This window comes from Miniopterus natalensis, chromosome 6 (assembly GCF_054644295.1).
Source record: "Miniopterus natalensis isolate mMinNat1 chromosome 6, mMinNat1.hap1, whole genome shotgun sequence".
NCBI lineage: Eukaryota > Metazoa > Chordata > Mammalia > Chiroptera > Miniopteridae > Miniopterus > Miniopterus natalensis.
The window spans coordinates 47911388-47933338 of record NC_142086.1 but is presented as its reverse complement, the minus strand read 5'-3'; the positions used below and the strand labels follow the sequence as shown (position 1 = coordinate 47933338).

Here is a 21951-nt window from a genome sequence, read left to right as displayed (position 1 = left end):
ATCTTTGGATAGTTGGTTGGTTGTTTTTTCTATGAAAATTTCACTTGATTTGGTATTTCTATACTTTTAAATATGAAAAGGAATGATAATTTTTAGGGGAATCATCAGTTTTCTATTGTGTTCCTGATCTGTTCTGATATGTTTTTTATTTGGCATTAATTTCATTTTATTTCTTAAATTTTATTTCACCTACATAATAATTACTTTCCAGCTTAATCAGAAAACCATGCTTTTTTAATCCAAACTTAATTAGATGTATGTGAGGGGGTTTTTTGCTTGTTTCTTTGGTTTATTTTTGGTTTGGATTAAAAATTTTTGTAACCATTGTTATTCTGTGAGTGGTCTAGAATAACAGTTGGAAAGCAATAATTGCAGCTGAAAATAATTGGGGCTTTTACATTAACATTCCTTTTCCAGTTTTCTAAAAGTTTGTGATCGATTTTTTTGTATGGTAGACTTTTTTTCATGTTAAAACACAATTCAGTGTGGGGAAGAATTTTTTTTTCCTGGGTGATAAAGTGATTGGAATCTTCATGGAATCCTTGGGAACAGAAAAGCTAATGATTTCTAAGCAATTCAGGAAGAGTTGTTTGTTATACTGAAGAATACTTATAGATTTTTTGAGAAGGCTGGTGAACGACTTTGTAAATCTTAAGAAAATTGTCTGTTTTAGCAAAAATAACAATTTATTTCTCAAAAGCAAATCTAATTTAACTGCTTATACCCATTTCCATTTGCTGCTGGAAACTGGGTAAATTGTTTAACATATGCAAAGCTCATATAAAAGTATAATTTAAGAAATAGAAAATCTTTCATATGCTTCTAACATTTGTGAACATTAATATGTAAAGTGTCAATTTTCCTGTTAAGCTAACACATTTACAATTCTTTCTTTAAGGCAAATCCTCCTCCAGTACTGGTCAACACAGATAGTTTGGAAACACCAACTTATGTAAGTTCCATTTCATCCCACATTTAAATAATTCTGCTTTTCCTGTTCAGTTTTTTATATAGATATAAAGATGGCAGCATTATTTTCTCTAATATATTGTACCTACAATGCTCTATCACTGGGCTGCAGTTATTAAAGTAAATGAAGCAATACTGTCATTTTTTGGTTGTTTCTTTTCCTCATACTTGTATGCAGAGCAGAAATGTTGAAAGTTATGGTTTTATTTTTAAATCAAAATGATTAACTTTCACCAAAGGCTATTTCTGACCAGTGGTCACTAACACAATGCCACATATTCAGAGAGTCATTTTAGAAATCTAATTGAGTGACTGAATTTTTAGTAACCAGGTTTATGTGTGTATTCACATATTAAAATAGTTATAGCTATATAACTTTAAATTGATTGGTTTGTCTCTCTAAACTTACTTTGTTAAAAAGCCCTCTTTGCCTTAAAGATAAATAGCCAGAACAGAATCTGATCTAACATTTTTCACCCCAGAGAAAAATGTCTTTAGGAATATTTAAGTAGAAGTAGTGCCTGTGCATTTTCTAAATCAAATGGCACATATTTCATAAACTGTAAAAATCCTTCCCTCTTGTTTTTGAACTGCAGTTTATTTCAGGCTATACTTTGAAACACTTTATTTGACTTTATTTTTTTGTATTCGTATGAATATGGATGTATCGGATATCTGGGGATTTTGGAAAACATCAAATAATATTTAAAACAAACAGAAATGCTCTTCTACACTTTTTATCAGATTCCTTTCAGTCAGTGTTACCTTTCACATTGATGTAGAGGACTTAAACAGAATTTTGTTTGTACGTTTGCCAATATTTTCTTCACATTTATTTCTCCTTCCCTTGTTCTCTTTGTTGACCTATAGTTTTGCTTGTGGGCTGAGTCCCTAAGTGATTAAATATTTTTATTTTTAAAATCCTTTCAACTGAAAGATCAATATAAAAGAATTAACAGAGAAAACAATATCAACAAAGAAAATAAATACATATGTATTTTAGGGGAACTATCAACAAATTAAAGCAAGATAAGCATGCTAAGCAGCAAATGTAAAGTAAAAGTTGTATGATTTCCAGTTTGTATGACATAGCATTCAAAAATATATTTCCTGCTAAATAAGTAGGGTATGCTGGAGGTCTCTTAAGAGCATTCACTACCCACTTTGGGAGCTTTGCTAGGACTCACAAGACTCAGCATAAGATTTATTACCCCTATTTAGTAAGTCAGGATCTGTAGTCAGATTATAAGACAGTATGTCTAGAGGAGTCCATGTTTAGATTTCCTTATACTTTCTTCCTCCCATGAGGTGTCATGCAGAGCACTCTCTTCCCTAGCAATAAAAGTGCAGCAATGTTTGTTTCTGCCCAGGGAAACTCTTTATGGACTCAGTGCAAAGTTTTTTATTGCAGGTTGGTTGCCTAGGCACCCTCTCTCCAGCACATACCAAATTTCCAGGCTCCAGAAGGGGAAAGCAGGTATTCAGCATAAAATGTATTGTTTCTATAAAACTCTAGCCACAGTAAATTATTACCCTTTCAGTTAGGGAATGGTGTTTACACGCCCAAAATCAATTTCCCAAATACCTGCTAAGACCCTTCTTGAGTTAGCAGCCTTAGGCCTGACATGTTAACCCTTTTCTGGACATAAAGAAATAAGATAAATTTTAATTACTCAAGCAAGATTTGTCAGAGTGTGCTACTTCATCATACTTCAAGAACACAGTGTGAAATGTTTGCGTAGTGGCTATTCTCTGTGGCTCTTGCTTCATGTAGGCAAAAATCATATGTTTTGTTTGGGTGAAACAACTTTAAGCTTTTAGAAAACAAGTATTTAATTCTGAAATTTAAAATTTATTCCAGAGTGGTTTTAAACTTATTTGCTATTCCTTTGTTAAATCCCTAACCACTTAATTCTAGCTATGCATTGATGAGTAAGAATAAGAAAAATTGTGGCTGCTACCTTAGAGCACATTTTTTTTCCTGTCTCTAGTCACAGTTCTCCAAATTAAGTAATTAATTGAACAGGTAATGCATGCACATTGTGCAAAATTCAAAAGATACAAAAGGATATCCAGTGAAAAGTAAATCTTTCTTCCACCTCTGCTTCCAGTCTTCCAGTTCCCTTTGACTAAGGCAGAAAGTGTTAGTAGTGTCATATATATCCTTCTATAAATGTTCTAGCAAATGCATGGAGAGAATATGTGTTGTTTCTAAACTTTTCCATGTAAAACCAATCCCCTTCTGATAATTTTTGTATAGATATTTTATGTGTATATACAAGCATATAATCAGAACATACTCATATACATATATTACTCAAAGAATAATTTTATCATTATTGACAAGTTGCACTTCATAGAGTTTTACCCATATATATACTTCAACAAAAAGTATGTATGTTTTTATCCCATATATCACCAGCAGAGTGTGTTAACAAACTTTTTGATCTTTTGTTAATGTGTTTAAAATGTATTAACTCATTGGTTTAATATGCATTTCTATTTATAGCTCACTATTTCTACCTTTTCACCTTAAAAAAAGTTAGGTTGAGATACTCACATATCACAAAATCTCCCTTCTTAAAGTATACAACTCACTTGGCCTGGCATGGCTCAGCCGTTGAGCATCAACTAGGATCCACGAGATCACGGTTCAGTTCCTGGTCAGGGCACATGCCAGGGTTGCTGGCTCCATCCCCAGTTGGTGCGTGCAGGAGGCAGCCAGTCAGTGACTTTCTTATCATTGATGTTACTATCTCTCGCTCTCCCTCTCCCTTCCTCTCTCTCAAATCAATAAAGATATATTTAAAAATTTAAACGTAAAAAATAAAGTGTACAACTCACTGGTTTTTAGGTTATTCCCAATATTGTGCCATCACAACCACTTTCTAATTCCCTATAAAGAAATCCCATACCCATTAGCAGTAACTCCCCACTCTACCCTTCCCTCAGCCCCTGACAACCACTAATCTACTTTCTGTCCCTATGGATTTGTCTATTCTGGGCCATTTATATAAATAGAATTATACAATATGTGGACTTTTATGTCTGGCCTCTTTCACTTCGCATAATGTTTTCAAGGTTCCTTCATGTTGCAGCACCTATCAGAACTTTGTTTGTTTTTATGGCTAAATAATATTCCATTTTGTGTATATACCACATTTAATTTATTCTTCCTTGTGTTGAATTTGAGTCCCTGCTTTCATTTCCTGCAGGTAGAATTGCTGTGTCATATGATAATTATATATTTGAGGAACCACCTGTTTTCCATAGTAGTTGCACTATTTACATTCCCACCAGCATAATAGAGGGTTTCAATTTCTCCATATCCTCACCAATCCTATTATTCCTTGTCCACAATGTTTTGGACTTGATTATAGCCATCCTAGTGGGTATGAAGTGATATCTCATTGTAACTTTGATTTGCATATACTTGGTAACTAATGTTGAGCACCTTTTCATGAGCTTATTGGATATTTGTTTTATCTTCTTTGGAGGAATGTCTATTCAGATCCTTTACCCATTTTTAATTGGATTGTTGTCTTTTATTATACTTTGTAAGAGTTCTATATATATGCTAGATATAAGTGCTTTATCAGATATATGATTGCACAAATTTTCTCCTGTGGATTGTCTTTTCACATTTTATAATCTCCTTTGAAGCACAAAAGTCATACACATATATGTGTGTGTATGTGTATGTAATATATGTGTGTGTGTGTGTGTGTGTATATATATATATATTCACTTATGCTTTTAATGTCGTATCTAAGAAACCATTGCCTAATGTAAGGTCATAAGGATTTACACTTACGTTTTTTTCTAAGAGTTTTATAGTTTTAGCTCTTACATTTAGGTCTTTAGTCCATTTTCAGTTAATTTTGTATATTATGGAAAGTAAAGATCCGCCTTAATTCTTCTGCATGTGGGTATCCAGTTTTCTTATCACCATTTGTTGGAAAAACTGTCTTTTCTATATTGAATGGTCTTGAAACCTTATAGAAAATCAGTTAATCACAAACATATGGGCTTATTTCTGGATTTTTAATTATCTTCTATTGGTCTAGATATATATTCTTATGCCAGTACCATATAGTCTTGATTACAGTAACTTTGTAATAAGTTTTGAAGTCAGAAGGTCTAAGTCCTCCAACTTTTAAAGTTTGTTTTGGCTATTTTGGGTTCTTTGCATTGCTATATGAATTTTAGGATCATTTTGTCAATTTCTGCACACCACAAAAATGCAGATGGGATTTTGATAGGGACTGAATGGAATATATAGGTAAATTTGGGGAGTATTGCCATCTTATCAGTATTATGTCTTCTAATCCATTAACACAAAATGTCTTTCTATTCATTTACATCTTTCATTTTGTTCAGTAATATTTTGTAATTTTCATTGTACTACTCTTAACACTTCTTTTGTTAAATTTATTCCTAAGCATTTTCTTCTTTTAATACTATTATAAATGGGATTGTTTTCTTAATTTTATTTATAGATTTTTTTTCATTGCTTGCATATGGCAGTATAATGGATTTTTAGGTATTGATCTATCCTTTGACTTTACTGAACTCATTTATTAGTTCTAATAGTTATTTGTGTGTGGATTCCTTTTGTGTGTCAATTTTCAACATAAGGTCATGTCATCTGCAAATAGGGATAGTTTTACTTGTTTTTAATCAGGATGCCTTTTAATTATTTTTCTTGCCTAATTGCTCTAGCTAGAACCTACATTATAATGTTTAATAAAAGTGGCAAGAGCAAACATCCTTGTTTTGTTTCTGATCCTTGGGAGGAAGCTCTTAGTCTTTTACCATTAAGTATGATGTATTATACTTAGTTTTAACTATTAATTGATATTATAATTTCACTGGTCTTGGGTTGATTTTCTCTTCATGCATTCCTGTTCTTAAATAGTAAAAATGTTAAGAAAAAGCTCTGCTAATGAGATCGAAATGATTTGTTGAACTAATTCCCATCTCTTCCTTTGTCTATATATTCCTTAGGATAGACTGCGAACAATGAAGGTTAGGAAAATTTATTCAGTTTGACTTTGGTAGTTTTCTTACACACTGTAAAAGCTTTAGTTTTTCCATATCTAGCATAATTGATAGAGTATTTTAAAATCAGCTAAAATAGCTATTCATTATTTATGAAAAACGTTAAGTATTTTGGGGTTAATATTTTATATTTAGTTAATTTTCCATTGGGAAGAACATTTTCTTCCCAGTACATTTTACTTTTAGATTCTTACCTTGTGTTGCTATAGACTTTGAGGTTTTTAATTGCCTGAGATTATGCATTAATATGAACCATGTGTCATATGAATGTTAATAAACTCTTGAATTTCAATATATTACTCTATAGTTAAGGTGTTAATGAATTTAATAGGAAATAATTAGGCTTTTTAAAAATCTTCCTTTGGACAAGTGTTATACCAATTATGTAATAGGATTTGTCTATACTGTTTGGATATATTAGTATAGCTGATTACAAAAGTAAAGTCTTTGGGCCAATAAGGGACTGCGGATGTCTGTGTTTTAAATTATCCTGTTTTTTTTTTATGGCACTTGTATACCCATAATTAAAGCAAATTATGTTAAAAAGAAAAAAATTATACAACATAAAATTTAAATAATACTTGTTAGTTCAGTTTGTTCATTAAATTCCACATATGAGTGAAATCATACGGTATTTGTCTTTCTCTGACTGGTTATTTCACTTAGCATAATGTTCTCCAGGCCCATCTATCCTGTCACAAAGGGTAAAATTTTCTTCCTTTTTACAGCCAAGTAGTATTCCATCATGTAAATGTACTGTAGCTTTTTTATCCACTCATCTACTGATGGACATTTGGGCTGCTTCCAAATCTTGGCTATTGTAAATAATGCTGCAATGAACATAGGGGTGCGTATATTCTTTTGAATTAGTGCTTCGGGTTTTTTCAGATAAATTCCCAGAAGTGGAATCACTGGGTCATAAGGTAGCTCCATTTTTTATTTTTGAGGTATCTCCATACTGCTTTCCACAGTGGCTGCACCAGTCTGCATTCCCACCAACAGTGCACAAAGGCTCCCTTTTTTCCACATCCTTGCCAACAGTTGTTGTTCTTTGATTTATTGATGGTAGCCATTCTGACAGGCATGAGGTGATACCTCACCGTGGTTTTAATTTGCATTTCTCTGGTGATAGTGACATTGAGCATCTTTTCCTATGTCTGTTGTCCATCTGTATGTCCTCTTTGGAGAAGTATCTATCCAGGTCTGACTGAACTAACAAGCAAAATAGAAATAGACTCATAGATAGCAGGCAGACAGCTCTGTTGGGTGGGTGGAGGGATTGAGCAAAAAAATTTTTAAAAGAGGGAAAGAACTCAGGGACAAAAAGCTGAACAATAATGCTATTCTAATATACTAGCAACAACCAGTTGGAAGTACGAATCCATTAACTCTATCAATAAAAATAGGAAACACCTAGCAATCAGCTTAACAGGAAATGTATAGAGCTTGTAGTAAGAAAACTATAAAACTTTGCTGGTGGCTTAAAAGACTACCTGAGAAAGTAGAGAGCAGATCTCATTGCTGAGCAGGAATATAATGTAGAGATTATCATTTTCCTGAGATACATTCATTTTGTATTCATTTTGTCTAAAGATTGAGCCTTTCTAGTTTTGTTCCCACTGTATTACCTCTCACTATATCCTGTTAATTGAGAGTAATAAACCCATTAGCCAAGCATTTCTTTTCCCATTGGAATCCACGTTTTGTAAAGATACTATGAAAAGAAAACTAAGCAACTTAACCACTTTATAGTTTTGCTGGAAACCATATTGCCTTTGAAAATATTACACCACCATTTCCCCTCCCACATTTACTGTTAATGAAATGGTACTTGTAATTTGTGTTTTGAGTAGTGTACTCTTGGCATTTAGAAGCCCAATTTCAAAGTATTTACTACTGTTGTAATTGAATTGTCTCTGTGAAATTATCAGACAGTTTCATGTTATTGAGGGTTTAGGAATAAGTCATTTGGAGTCTATATGATCTTCTTACTGTTCACCTTTTCAAAATTGCTCTATACTTAATGCTACCTAGAATTCTCACCAAATATCAGTACATTATGAGGTGGTATTAAATTAGCACCAAGGACGTTTACTAAGTATCAGCCTTTTCAGAAGGTTTAATGGTGAAAATCTCAAATTTCCTTCAAGCAGAAGTCATAATACAAAAACTTTACATATTAACACCAAAAGGGCCATCTAAGCACACTCATTTGGAAATGTTTTCCGTAATAAAATTTCAGACTACTGTATTTACAAGTGAACAAATGAACAAAAATAGAGCCCACTGTAGAAATTTTGGGGTTTTGCCAAAAAGCCATATGCTGAGGAAAATTTATTAACTTTTTAATGGATGTTTTTAAAAATAGAAGAGAGTAATAAGCATAAATGAATTTGGACATTCAACTCCAGCAACTTTTAAAATAGTCTAAAGAAAGAATAAAGAATTGATAAAAACTAAAGCAGAAAGTGATAGCATAGAATAATAGATTAATCAGTAATGTTAAGACTATTTATTTGACAAAGACTGGTAGACTTTTAGCAAGAAAAAATAAAAATGATACAAACCTTTAGAATAAGAAAAGTGATATAGCTGCTGCTATGGATTTTATTTTTACTCATAAAAAGGACTTCCAGTCAAGTTGGCAGGAGTTGCATATGTATTACCTCCTGCACTCTAGATGCATAAAAATCATAACTTACACACACACACACACACACACACACACACACACACGTGCACGTATGCATTTGTAACATACAATCTCAGAAACTAAGAAGAAAATATCTTTAGGTGAGAAAGAAGAGGAAACAAATTAGCAATTGGGTTTGAATCCCTTACAGTTATAAGAAATAAGAACCCAAAAATTAGGAGAGATGAGAGAAGTCCTCAAGAAAAAAACTCCTAGCCCCTGAACTGGACTTGGATTTAAGGGTTGCTTTCTTATAATATTGTGAGGAAAACAAGGTAGCTTACATAATTTAATCTGTCATTTCATTATTATGTTGCTGTATAACTAGCCTGCAATTTAGTGGCTTAAAAAACAACAATTCATTATTTCTCATGATTTTCTGGATTAACTGGATAGTTCTGCCTCACCTGGTATTGGCCAGGGCATTAAAAAAGGTTTGAAGATCCAAAATAGTCTTATTCACAGGACTGGCAGTTGGTGCTTGTTCCTAATTAGGAGTGCAGCCTAGGGCTTTTGGCCAAGGGCTTTGATTCTCCTTTATTTGAACCTCCTCATAGTCTGAGCTTCCTCACTATATAGGTGCTGGTTTCTAAAGCATTGTTCCAAAACAAATGCAAGCACTACAGGGCATCGCATGACCTAGCCTCAGAAACTACACAACATCGTTTATGCCACATTCTTTTTAAACAAAACTCATCTAGGACTACCTAGATCCAGGGGAGGGGAAATTGACAGCATCTCTTGATGGTAGGATAGTTTAATCACATTGGAAAGGAGCCTGTAGGATGGAAGGTGGTAGGTATCTAGAGAAATGCAGTTTATCACAACCCTAATTTGACTTACTAGATTGAGTACTTTGCCTAGCCTCATGTCACCAGAAATGTTAAAGCAATGATTTGATTCCAAGGACAACTCATCCTTCACCAGTGGCCCTCACTGTGGGAATTATTTCTTCCAGAAAGGAATAAGGAATAAATTGGAAGGAATAAGAGAAAGTGCTTGGTCTGTAGGATGTGAGCAAGAACTTGAATAGTAAATCAGGTTTGGGCATGAAATATGTAAGTGAAATGTGTGACAGAGGAAGCACTGAATTAAGAGATGCAGAATGAGAACTTGCAACATATGTAAAGAAAAAAGCAAATCATTCAAATTTGATGATATGTGAGGCTCATGAAGAGGTGAGAAATGTGTGTTAGGAATGAGGCTGTGTGATAGATTGGGGTCAGTTCATTCAGAGCTTTGTATGAGTTTCTGAAAGTTCTAGAGGAAGTGTGTTATTATGCATGTGCTCCAAAAAGATCTACCTGCATAAAACACATTAGAACAATGTGAGCAGTGGAGAGTACTAATCTTAAGAGATTGGTTAGATTACATTGGCAAAGCCCCTGAGGAGATGAACAAAGGCTTGAACCAAAGTAATAGAAATGAGAATAAGTGGTGATGGTTTTGAGAAAACTCAAAGTATTCAAATCAGTAAGAATTGGCAGCTGATTGAGATGTGTGGGTCAAGGCAGAGAGAAGCAGAATTCGATAATAGTAATAGCTGAATATACCCTTTCTATATTTGAAAGTCATAATACCATGAATATAAACTTGTTAATCACATTGTACTCTTCCATTCCTTGAAAAATTTCCCTAAAATTATTAAAATGAAGCTATATTATTTTATTGTATCACATTTAACAGGTTTTCATTAATAAATTATGCAAAAATTATGTCTTGCCATTTCAAATTTTACATCCTAAATTTCTGTGCCACTTCTTTTCCCGCTCCATTAGGTTAATGGCACTGATGCAGATTTTGAATATGAAGAAATCACACTTGAAAGGGTAAGAACTATTAATTACCTTAAGATTTTTATGCATAAATCTGTTGCTTTAAAGAACTCTTTAAATATACAGTACTGCTCTTTCACGTAGAATCCAAGGGAATAAATCTTTCAAAAACAGAACTATGTAATATTCATTTCTTTTATAAGTTCACATGTAAAATTAGCTGTGGTATTTTCAGAACATGTTCCTTTTCTTTAATAACCTTTTTTAAAATTAACTATTTAAAATAATTTTAGATTTATAGACGAATTATATAGAGTTGCTATTTTCCTGGACTCAGTTTCACCTATTGTTAACATCTTACATTACTAGAATACATTTGTTTCAACTAATGAACCAATATCAATACATTATTAACTAAAGCCTATACTTTATTGGAATTTCTTAGTTTTGATGTTTTCTCTTCCAGGATCTCATCCAGGATCCCACATTATATTTAGTTATTATGCCTCCTTAGGCTCCTTTAGACTGACAGTTTCAAAGATTTTTCCGTTTTTAATTTAATTTTTATTTTTTAAATTTGTTTTTCATATAATAAAATTTTAATTATTTTAAATAAGTATTTAGTAACCTGGCCATTATATCAGTATTCTTTCCTGACAAAATAATAACCATATTTCTAATTAACAAAACCCTATCAAAAACTTAGGTACTACCCTAATTAAAAAGTAACTTATGGGTACAATTCAGATGTATAAATTTTCTTGTTATATTGTCCCTTTAAGAATATCTGCATTCATCTGATGTTGTATTTTAGTAAAACCACCCTGTATGACCAGCATTTGGGGGACATATGAAGTGTTCCATACAGGTAAATTTCCTGAGTAACTGAATATCTGTATACAGGGTGGGGCAAAAGTAGGTTTACAGTTGTTTATATGAAAAATAATACAATAATTAATAAATAATGACAAGAATAAACTCTGTGTTTTCCCTGCTCACAACTATAAACCTACTTTTACCCCACCCTGTATTTAAGATGAAAATCTTAGATAATTAGATTTGCTTATGTTTGAAGGCAGAATAGACTGAGTGAAAATAGACCTTAGAGAGTTTTTTACATGTATAATAGATATGTATTGCCTACTGCCTGAATTTGGATCACCTATTCACATGAGGTGGATGACTGATTAACTTTCAAGTAAGCATAGTATTAATGTATTCTACATACTTCAGTGTGTTTGTTGTTTTGTTGTAGGGTTTTTTCCCCACTTTATTGAGAGAATTGACATGTAATTCTAACTTTTTATCTTACTCATTTTTCGTTCTTTCCCAATGCCTTTTAAATTCCTTTATTTAGTAGGACTATACATTGTATTTTCACTGATTAAAGAACTTTGAGTGTAACAGGAATTGGGAAAATGTTAAAGGATACAAACTTGCAACTAGAAGATAGGTTCCTGAGCACTAACGCACAGCATAGTGATTATAGTAAACAGTACTTTATTATATACTTCAAAATTGTGAGGAGATTAGCTTTTAGGTGTTATCACCACAAAAAAGAAATGATAATTATGTGACATGATAGAGGTGTCAGCTAAAGCTATAATGGTAATCAATTGCAATATGTAAATGTATAAAATCAGCACGTTGTACACCTTAAACTTATACAGGTATATGTAAGTTATATCTTAACTTATTAAAAAGCAAATAAAAAAAGAACTTGAGTACCTGAGTAACTTAACCTCACACAACCTGTTGATACTATTGCTGAGAGTCTAGTAACTCTTGAGTTTAGACTGAAAAAATATTTTTATTAAAATAGAATTTTAGGACACATCATAGTAGAATGACTGTTTAAGCTATTTAACACTAACAGTTGAATAATAGGTCTAAATATGTTCACTTATTTAAGTTGCCGAAAGCCAGAGTGGGAACATTGTAAAATAAATATTTTTTAAATAGCATTGCTTAAAATAATTGTCCTTAGACACTTGTAACAGCAGAACCCTTTCTTTGAAGAAAATATTATTCAGAAATGCAATATGTAAAACAAGCAAAAAGTAACAGTGCATTGACAGATTAACTTTTGCTATCAAGAAAGCTCACCAGCACGGCCAGGCATGGCTAAGCAGTTGAACATCAGCCTAGGATCCAGGAGATCGCAGTTCGATTCCCAGTTAGGGCACATGCCCAGGTTGCGGGCTCTATCCCCAGTTGGGGCTTGCAGGATCAATGACAACTCTCTCATCATTGATGTTTCAGCTCTCCTTCACCCTTTCCCTTCCCCTCTCTGAAATCAATAAAGATACATTTTTTTAAAAACACCTCACCAATGTTAAGTTTTCAGGTTGGGCTTTCAGTATCAAAAAGCCTTTTGCTAGTCAGGTGTCTTGGTTAAACAAGTCAAGGATGATGGCAGTTGTTACTTAGCAGATAAAATGTTGTCATTTTAAAATAAGGTGATGGCAAAGTTAGAAGAAATGTACAACCCCTACTCCTTTTTTAAAAGACTAAAATAATATTGGTTTTACCTGCTCATAAATAATAGCAACAGTCACTTCAATGTTGTTCTCTTAGGAGACATTTGCCTTACCAAACATGAGTGAGGTACAGTCTAAAAGAGAGATCTAGTAGTGGCACCTTTGCAGAAAGGTGACTAAATCCAAGAACAGATTGTACATACTTTTAAAAAAAGAACCATAGACTAGACTCCAAAAGCATACTCAGTACATGTTCTTCAACCTCACCTACTCAGCAATAATGCCTTTGAATTCCTTATAGGAAAAAAAGAGCTTTCCTTATATTTCTTAATTTAGAATATTCCTTTTCCCTGCACATGTGCCTTTATGTGCTTGTTCTCTGTGTTAGTGCAGTCCTATAATGACAAGAACCTATCAATAAAGTTAATTATTCATTCTTGCTTTCCCCCCCTCTATTTCTAGGGAAATTCAGGGCTTGGTTTCAGCATTGCAGGAGGTACAGACAATCCACACATTGGAGATGACTCAAGTATTTTTATTACCAAAATTATTGCAGGGGGAGCAGCTGCCCAAGATGGAAGATTGCGGTATGTTTTACACTTTATGTTAAGATACTGAATCCACTTTGTGTATTTTTCTTTAGGCATAAATACAAAAAGAAACACTTTTATAATAATTAACATAAGGTAGATGGTCAAATAATGAGTGAATGAGATAATTTGCTCTAAGCATTGTTTCTCTTTTTCCTTTAGGAATTTCATTTTGTCTTTGTATTTTCAAATAAATTCACAAAATATTTTATATTTATTTTCTGGGTGTGAAACATGTATATAAACTTATTTAAGATACAGGGCTCAGATATATCTGAGTTTGTATTTCATACCACAAAGAGTAAAGATTATGCAAACCTTAAATATATTTTCTTAATTGAATAGATGAAAATAACATCCCTCTCTTATTTAAATTTAGTGTTTCATTTCAGAAGATATCTTTAGCATACCTAGTTGTTTCCTTAGGCAATAAATTATGGCATTTTTTTATTCCCTTGTTTGATGTGTGTGTGTGTGTGTGTGTGTGTGTGTGTGTGTGTGTGTGTAATGACAATTTTAGGATGAGGGATTTTATATGGTCTATTAAAAACACCTTATTTTAAGGTTGTTGGTACCTCATGCCTCTCTTCAGTTTCCAGATATGACAGATGGTAATTAATGAAATTAGTTAGATATAAAATTAATAATTTGACCATTCATGTAAATATAGACATTTACTTCCTGATTCTGTTGCTGACCTTTTATTCGTGCTTCTTATGTGAAAATTAATATTTTCCGTTTGTTTCACTGAAGGAACATACTTCTAGTATTAACTCTAAGGTATCACTGTCTTTGGATATAAAATTTTTCTCTAAAAATTAAAGTTAATTAGATATAGAAGCTTACCAGAATCAATTTTAATATTTTAATTGTGTTTTATTCCCCCTCCCCACCCAACTTTAGTTGACTATCTTCCTCCTCCCCCTGCCACCCACCCCCAAACAGACCAGAGCTAGGGGGAGAAATTAGAACTAGGAACAAATCAAACTTTAAAAAAATATTTTACTATGTCAAATTAAGATAAGTTATTTACGTTAGAAACTTTTAAATTAAGATATATAATCTTTAACTTCATATAAATCTCAACAAATAACTTTATTTTTTAAAATATAGTATCTAAGTTGGAAAAAGCAATCAAAAAATTTGGGGGGTAAATCTCAATTTTGTCACTATTTCTGTGATCTTAAGCTAATTAATTCAGTCTGAGCCTCAGTTTTCTTATCTTTGAATCACAACCTTATTGGTCATTATCTGGGTGGCCTTGGGAAAGTTACTTACTCTTTGTGCATCAGTATCTCCATTTGTAAAACAGTGATATATGTACCTTACCTTATAAGGGTTAAGCACTAAAAGAACTACTTGGCATGTAGTTAATGCTAAATATTTGCTATTTTTCTAAAATATTAAGACCTTCACATAATAAGCATACAAATTACAGCTGTCATTATTCACTATTTTTGTATAATTTATTATTTGCACTGTTTCTTTTGCTGGCCATTGGGAAATGTTTGTATTTATTTACATGAGTATTTGACACATTGTAATTTAACATGCGGTTTCTTCACTTATTTTCTCTAGTAAATAATCCTCTTTACCTTAAAAGTGAAAAGGCCAACAAAAAATTGGCCAAGTGAAAAATTGATATTTAAATTTTTAATTTTTTTCCTCAGGGTCAATGACTGTATATTGCGAGTAAATGAAGTAGATGTCCGTGATGTAACACATAGCAAAGCAGTTGAAGCATTGAAAGAAGCTGGGTCTATCGTACGCTTGTACGTAAAAAGACGGAAACCAGTATCAGAAAAAATAATGGAAATAAAGCTCATTAAAGGTCCTAAAGGTATAAATAAAACAAACTAAGACAAGTAAGAAATATTTGAGTTAAAATATAACTATGAAGTAAGTTATTTATGACACACTCTAAGATTAATAATACTGATAATGTACTGAACTTGCATAAATTTTTAGAATTTTTGCCATTTCTACTGATTTTTGTCTTAAGTAGAATTCTACTTAAATACTTTGAAATCATGTATAGTGTTGATATTAACTTGTAATCTTTAATCCATAGTATGTTAAATGCAAATACAAAGACTAAGTTAAAAGAAGGAAAATATGAATGTGTCATTAGCAGTTCACCTGTAGTGAGGATTGTTATGTAACTCTGAATTTTGAAAACATTGAGGATAAATAGAAATATTGATTCTAATTTGTGGTTCATGGAAGAGGTGGTATTCCAACGAAAGAAATAAGAAATAGAGAGCTACAAATTTGTTTGGTGCTGAAGCTATGAGATTATGAATTCCATAAACACCTTATTTAAAATTAATTTATAGAATATTGGAAAAATAAAATTATTCCCATTTCTGAAGTCTATTCTGTCCACCACCAACAGGCAATTTTATTACTTTTTCTTACTGTTTTCATCTCATGAAGGTATTATTAAAAGTATTAGTAAGAAGCAGTTATGTTAGAAACAAAAATGAAACATAATTTTACAGTGTCTCTGAACTAACAAACTAATTCATTTACAAAGAGACTTTAATACTTAACCTGGGAGGGGAAAAAGAAGCTTATTTGTAACTACAGGAGTACCTATATTTACAGTTGTCCCAATTGTGAACAAATATTTAGGAATTTAAAAGTAGATAAATAGATTCTTTTCTTTTTTAAAAACATTAGTGTGAAATTATCACCTTCTGTTTTTCATCCATTTCTTCCTGGACTTAAGTTCACATTTATTGATGAGATTCTAAAACTAGTGTTTTCCAAACAGGTCTTGGGTTCAGCATTGCTGGAGGTGTTGGAAATCAACATATTCCTGGGGATAATAGCATCTATGTAACCAAAATAATTGAAGGAGGTGCAGCACATAAAGATGGTAAACTTCAGATTGGAGATAAACTTTTAGCAGTAAGTATAAGAAAAATTGTTTTAAAAGTTATTTTGATTTTGTCTTTCTTTTCCCTGATAGACTCTGGAATTTCAACATGCCAGAAATCTTTAAATGGTTTAAATGAGTGAATACTAGCCTGCCTTTAGTCAAAACTGCAAATGATTCTTGCTATTATCTTTATTTTTCATTTCCATTTCCTCTACCAGCTCCGCTCTCCTCCCCTCCCTTTCCCCTTCCCTTCCCCTTCCCCCTCCCCTTCCCCCTCCCCTTCCCCTTCCCCTTCCCCTTCCCCTTCCCCTTCCCCTCCCTTTCCCTTTCCCTTTCCCTTTCCCTTTCCCTTTCCCTTTCCCTTTCCCTTTCCCTTTCCCTTTCCCTTTCCCTTTCCCTTTCCCTTTCCCTTTCCCTTTCCCTTTCCCTTTCCCTTTCCTTTTTTTCCTTCTTTTTTTGTTGTTGAAGGGTTAGGGACTTGAATGTACAGAATTATTTAATCATAATTCTTAGGTTCATAACACAGTGTCATTCTTTGTTCATGTGTGACTTTTCTTTTTCAGTTTTACTCTTTAATTGATCATTTTATTTATAATACAATGAAAATTGCTAAAGCCATTACACAACCCAAGAACTAGAAGAAAAACAATTTGTCATTTTGTTGTGTTTATTATTTTTTTTCCTTTTTATTGAATTTATTAGGGTGACACTGGTTAACAAAATTATACCAATTTCAGGTGCACAATTTTACAGCACATTATCCGTACACTGTGTTGTGTGTTCACCACCCCAAGTCAAGTCTGTGTCTATCACTCATTTATCCCCTCTATATCTTCCTCTGCCTCCCCCTTCACTCCTCCCTTCAGGTGTCACCACTTTGCATTTTAAAAATTGTTTTAATCACATATATATATGCCTATATTTCGTTCAGTATTATTTGTTTTGAAATTATTTTAGAAGGCTATTATGCTATATGTAGTCTTTTAATACTATTTTCACTAAAAATTGTTTTACTAAGACCTATCCATATTGTTGCCTAGAGCTGAAGTTTATCCATTTCACCTCTATGTAATATTCTATTCTGGGACTTATACCACAACTTATTTGTCTAACCTTCATCAATAATTGGCTTAGCCCATGTATGTTCCCTAAAAACACAAAACCTGACTGAAAAAAGATGCTCATCTCATTAAATGGGAACTTTATCTTTCTATTTGCCCAGGTCTAAAACTTTTAGATAACCCTTTCATTCGTTCTCCACAGTGAATCCCTTAGCAAATCTCTATCATCAGTTACCTAATGCTGCCTTAAAAAAAAAAAAATTGTGACTAAAATATTAGCAATCATTTATTTGCTTACACTTCTGCATTTTGAGTAGTTTGGCCAGAACAGCCTATCTCTACTCTTCATAATGGCAACTACAGGGAGGGATCCACTTCCAAGGTGGTTCACATATGGCAGACAAATTGTTGTTGGCTGTCAGCTAGTAGCTCAATTGGGGCTGTTAGCCAAGTGTTTAATTCTCCAGTGGACTTTCCACATGGCTAAGTTAGGCTTCTTACAGGATGGTGGCCAGGTTCCAAGAGTGACATACCAAGAGAGAGCTTTCCAGGAAGACAAGCTCCAGTGTGTGGCATTTATCAACCCTCTCTTTAATGTATCATTGGCTAAAGCTAGTTACATGGCCAAACAAGATTCAGTGTAGGAAGGGATTTCACAAGGGTATGAATACCAAGATGCATGGCTCGTTGAAGGCCACCAAAGTAAACAGTATGCCACAGCTTACGTATTTCAAAATGCAGGCGGTTCTCACTCTACATGGTAGTTTGGGACCATAAAAATTATTATGCAACTGAAGTCCTGCAAAGCAATATTAATAATAAATGGGGAAAGTTATGGTTGTTTTGTGACCTTTAGAAATTTTTTGTCAAAACATGAAAACTCTCCTGCTATTGATTATAAAGGTACAACTTAGGACAATGAAAAATATACCGAAACAAATATTTGTTTAGTACATTGTAATTTAAGGCAATCTAAACCTAAAGCTAGCAGAAGGAAGGAAGGAAGGAAATAATAAAGATTAGAGCAGAAATTAATGAAATAGGCAATAGGAAAACCAAAGAGAAGATCAACGAGACCAAAACTTGATTCTTTGAAAGGTCGTCAAAATTGACAAACATTTAGCCAGACTGACAAAGAAAAAAAGACTCAAATTTCTAAAAATAGGAATGAAAGAAGGGACATAAGGGAACACTTTTATTAATGAACAACTATATGCCAACACATTTGATAACTTAGATGAAATGGACAAATTCCTAGAAAGATACACAGTACCTCTTCTATTCAATATTGCACTGATAGGACAATTAAAAAAAAGAAAAAGACATTCAGATTGAGAAGGAAAAAGTACAGCTGTATTTGCAGGTTATGTCATATTGTATATAGAAAATCCTAAGGAATCTACTAATACTGTACAACTAATAAACAAGTTTAGCAAGGTTGCAGGATACACCATCGCCACCTAAAAATCAATTCTCTTTATTCACATGAATGGTAAATAATTGAAAAAAAACTCAATTTCACTATTAACAGTGGAAATACAAATTTTAATATAATCAATGTACAAATTAAAACATACATCATTTTACAGGCTTTTTTATAAGTCGATAATATTCAGTGTTTGCAAAGGTCTGAGTAGATGAGCACTCACATTCTGTGGGTATAAGTTTACTAAATCTATTTAGAAGAACAGTTTAAATATCTATTAAGATTGGAATGGCTTAATAAATTATGATAGAATTACACAGTAGGGTACTGTGCAACAGTTTTTTAAATGAGGTAGTTGTGGCCCTACATGGAATGAGATCTCTAAGATACCTTATATTAAAAATCCAGTTGCAGAACAAAAACCTTTATATGGTCTCATTTTCTTTTTTAAAAAAACTAAAATATAACCACACACATTCCTAAATGCCTAAGAGTGCAAGGAGGGGTTCAGTCTTGGGGATTGGGAAGAACAGAACTGGAATTAAGATTGGCTGCTTCATTAACATACACCAACAACTTTCTAATATCATAGACCAAAAAAAATGGGTATTTTCTTTTCACACACTTTTATATCCCTTAAATCATTCCCATATTTTTCATATCTCTTGATGTAATTATTTATCACCAAAAAGCAGAGAGCAAGTAAAAATTTTTTTAAATAAATGTCTTGGGGATTTTCTCTTAGGTGAATAGTGTGTGTTTAGAAGAAGTTACTCATGAAGAAGCAGTGACTGCTTTAAAGAACACATCTGATTTTGTTTACTTGAAAGTGGCAAAACCCACAAGTATGTATATGAATGATGGCTACGCACCACCTGATATCACCAACTGTAAGTCTCTCTACTTTAATCTATGTTATTGTATCCTTAGATATTGTGTATTTTTATAAAAGGTTCACACTATAAAGTTTAAACATTATAGAAGTATTTTTAAAGGAACTACTAAGCATTTTAACCTAATAGTTTTTAAAAATCAATTTTAAGTCAGAATTTTCATATTGGGGGGGCCCTTTTCACCTTTACTACTTTATAGCAGCAATTGTAACATTTGAAGCATTGATTCTCAGACTTTTATGTAAATAGCAGTTGCCAAAGGTATCTGCAAATAATGCAGATTCTTGTTTTGTTTTAATAATTTTGGAGTACAGAAATTTACTTAAACAAGCAATTGATTCTTTTAACAAGCAAGGTAATTCTAGTGTTACTCGTTGATGGCCCACACTTAGAGAAACACTAATTTAAAATACAGTCTTTCTAAAACGGCCTTTTCTATACTCTCAGCTATGTGCACACAGATATTCTCTCTCTACTTCAAGCTCCCAGTGTATTGCCTAACTATATTTGTGTACAATACAATTGTGTTGTCTGGAATTGAATTGTTATGAAAGTACTTATGTAATGTTTCCTACTTGATTGTCGGTTTTTTTTTTCATGTACAAGCTGAGATGAGATTTAAATGTATTTTAATGTATTTGTGTTGGTTGAAAAATGAAAGTTTTATTTGTTTGGTGCATTGAGTTCATATTAGAAGCACCCATGTGTAATAAAGATCTTAAATGTACTCCTTATAATTTCCTTTTCCAAGTTTTCCTTTTTTAAATTGTAGAGATAATTTGTAAGTGGCAATGTTTCCAGTTTTAAACTTGCCAAAATTCATTACCATCACTAATCATTGTAAGTTAAATATAAATTATATTTTGAAATGTATACACTGTCCTCTGGTGATATATCTTTATTACCTGCTCATTGAGTCCTTATTTACTCAAGTATAACTAAATTGTTTCACTAGTAGTATTCAGTTTCTTTAATGGACAGGGATGATGTCTTATATTTCATTTGTGTCAGAAAAAAACTTTGCTACTTGTTTAAAATTCTTACATACAGTTGGTTTTGCACACAAATCTTTATATAAGGGCTTTATGTATTTTTTTTGTGTGATTAGAGATGCAAATTCAATAATAAGCTATTTTATTCACCAATTTAAGTGTAAATCTTAATTATTTATTATGCTGCCTTATCTGTTCAAGACAACTATGTGCATTACTCAGCAATAAAAAAGATGATACCTTGCCATTTACAATAACATGGAGAGACCTGACCTAGAGGGTATTGTGCTAAGTGAAATAAGTCAGACAGAGAAAGACAAATACCATATGATTTCACTTATATGTGGAATATTAAGAAAAACAAATGAGTAAACAAAACAAAACAGAAACAGCTCCATAGATACAGAGAACAAACTGATGGTTGCCAAAGGGGGAGTGGGGAACCTGAAAAAAAAGAGACAGCTATGTGCACATTTATAACAGTTATTACATGAATTGAGAATTGATGTCCTGTTTATGGCCAAATATACAAATAGCCAGGCTGCTTCTTACAAATATGTTGAACTGAAAAAAAATTATCTTTTATTGAATTACCCCTTTTTATTTATAATAACATAACATTTTAAAAGTGGAAGAGCTAATCCTAAAAAATAGTAATTAAATAATGATTTGTTGTTTTCCCTCTAGGCATCTGTTATTGAACTGTAATAGAACAGCGATTTTCAACCTTTCTCATCTCATGGCACACATAAACTAATTACTAAGATTCTGTGGCACACCTACAAATATGTTTTGCTGATCTAACAAAAAAAAATAGGTATAATTTTGATTGACTTACAAAGAAAATTATAATAGTAATTACCTATCCTTTTTGCTTCAAAGTGACTTTTTAAAAAGTCTGGTGCCTATACTTGTATGTAAGGATTTCTGATACCAAGAATTAACAAATCAGATGGAATCTTATTATGTGACTTGACCAGTAAGATGCAGCACTATTATGTGACCTATATATTTATAGTCCAATACAGAGCATTCATACCTAACAGCTATTATTGTGTTGCTATTGTCATTTCTTTATTTGACAGTGTAAGGGAAAAGAGGTCAGTGCCCCTGACTAAATAGTCAGGT

General features: G+C 32.5%; 1 protein-coding gene across 7 annotated transcripts in view; it reads left to right on the top strand.

The window, feature by feature from the left end:
- Positions 1–21951, top strand: part of DLG1 (discs large MAGUK scaffold protein 1) — a 223480-nt gene that overhangs the window by 122280 nt on the left and 79249 nt on the right. For all 7 annotated transcript variants that reach the window (XM_016200019.2, XM_016200018.2, XM_016200023.2 and 4 more), the window contains 6 exons: positions 899–952; positions 10501–10551; positions 13440–13564; positions 15238–15407; positions 16344–16480; positions 19684–19828. In XM_016200019.2, the coding sequence (XP_016055505.2) occupies positions 899–952; positions 10501–10551; positions 13440–13564; positions 15238–15407; positions 16344–16480; positions 19684–19828 (682 nt within the window). The remainder of the gene's footprint in view (positions 1–898; positions 953–10500; positions 10552–13439; positions 13565–15237; positions 15408–16343; positions 16481–19683; positions 19829–21951) is intronic.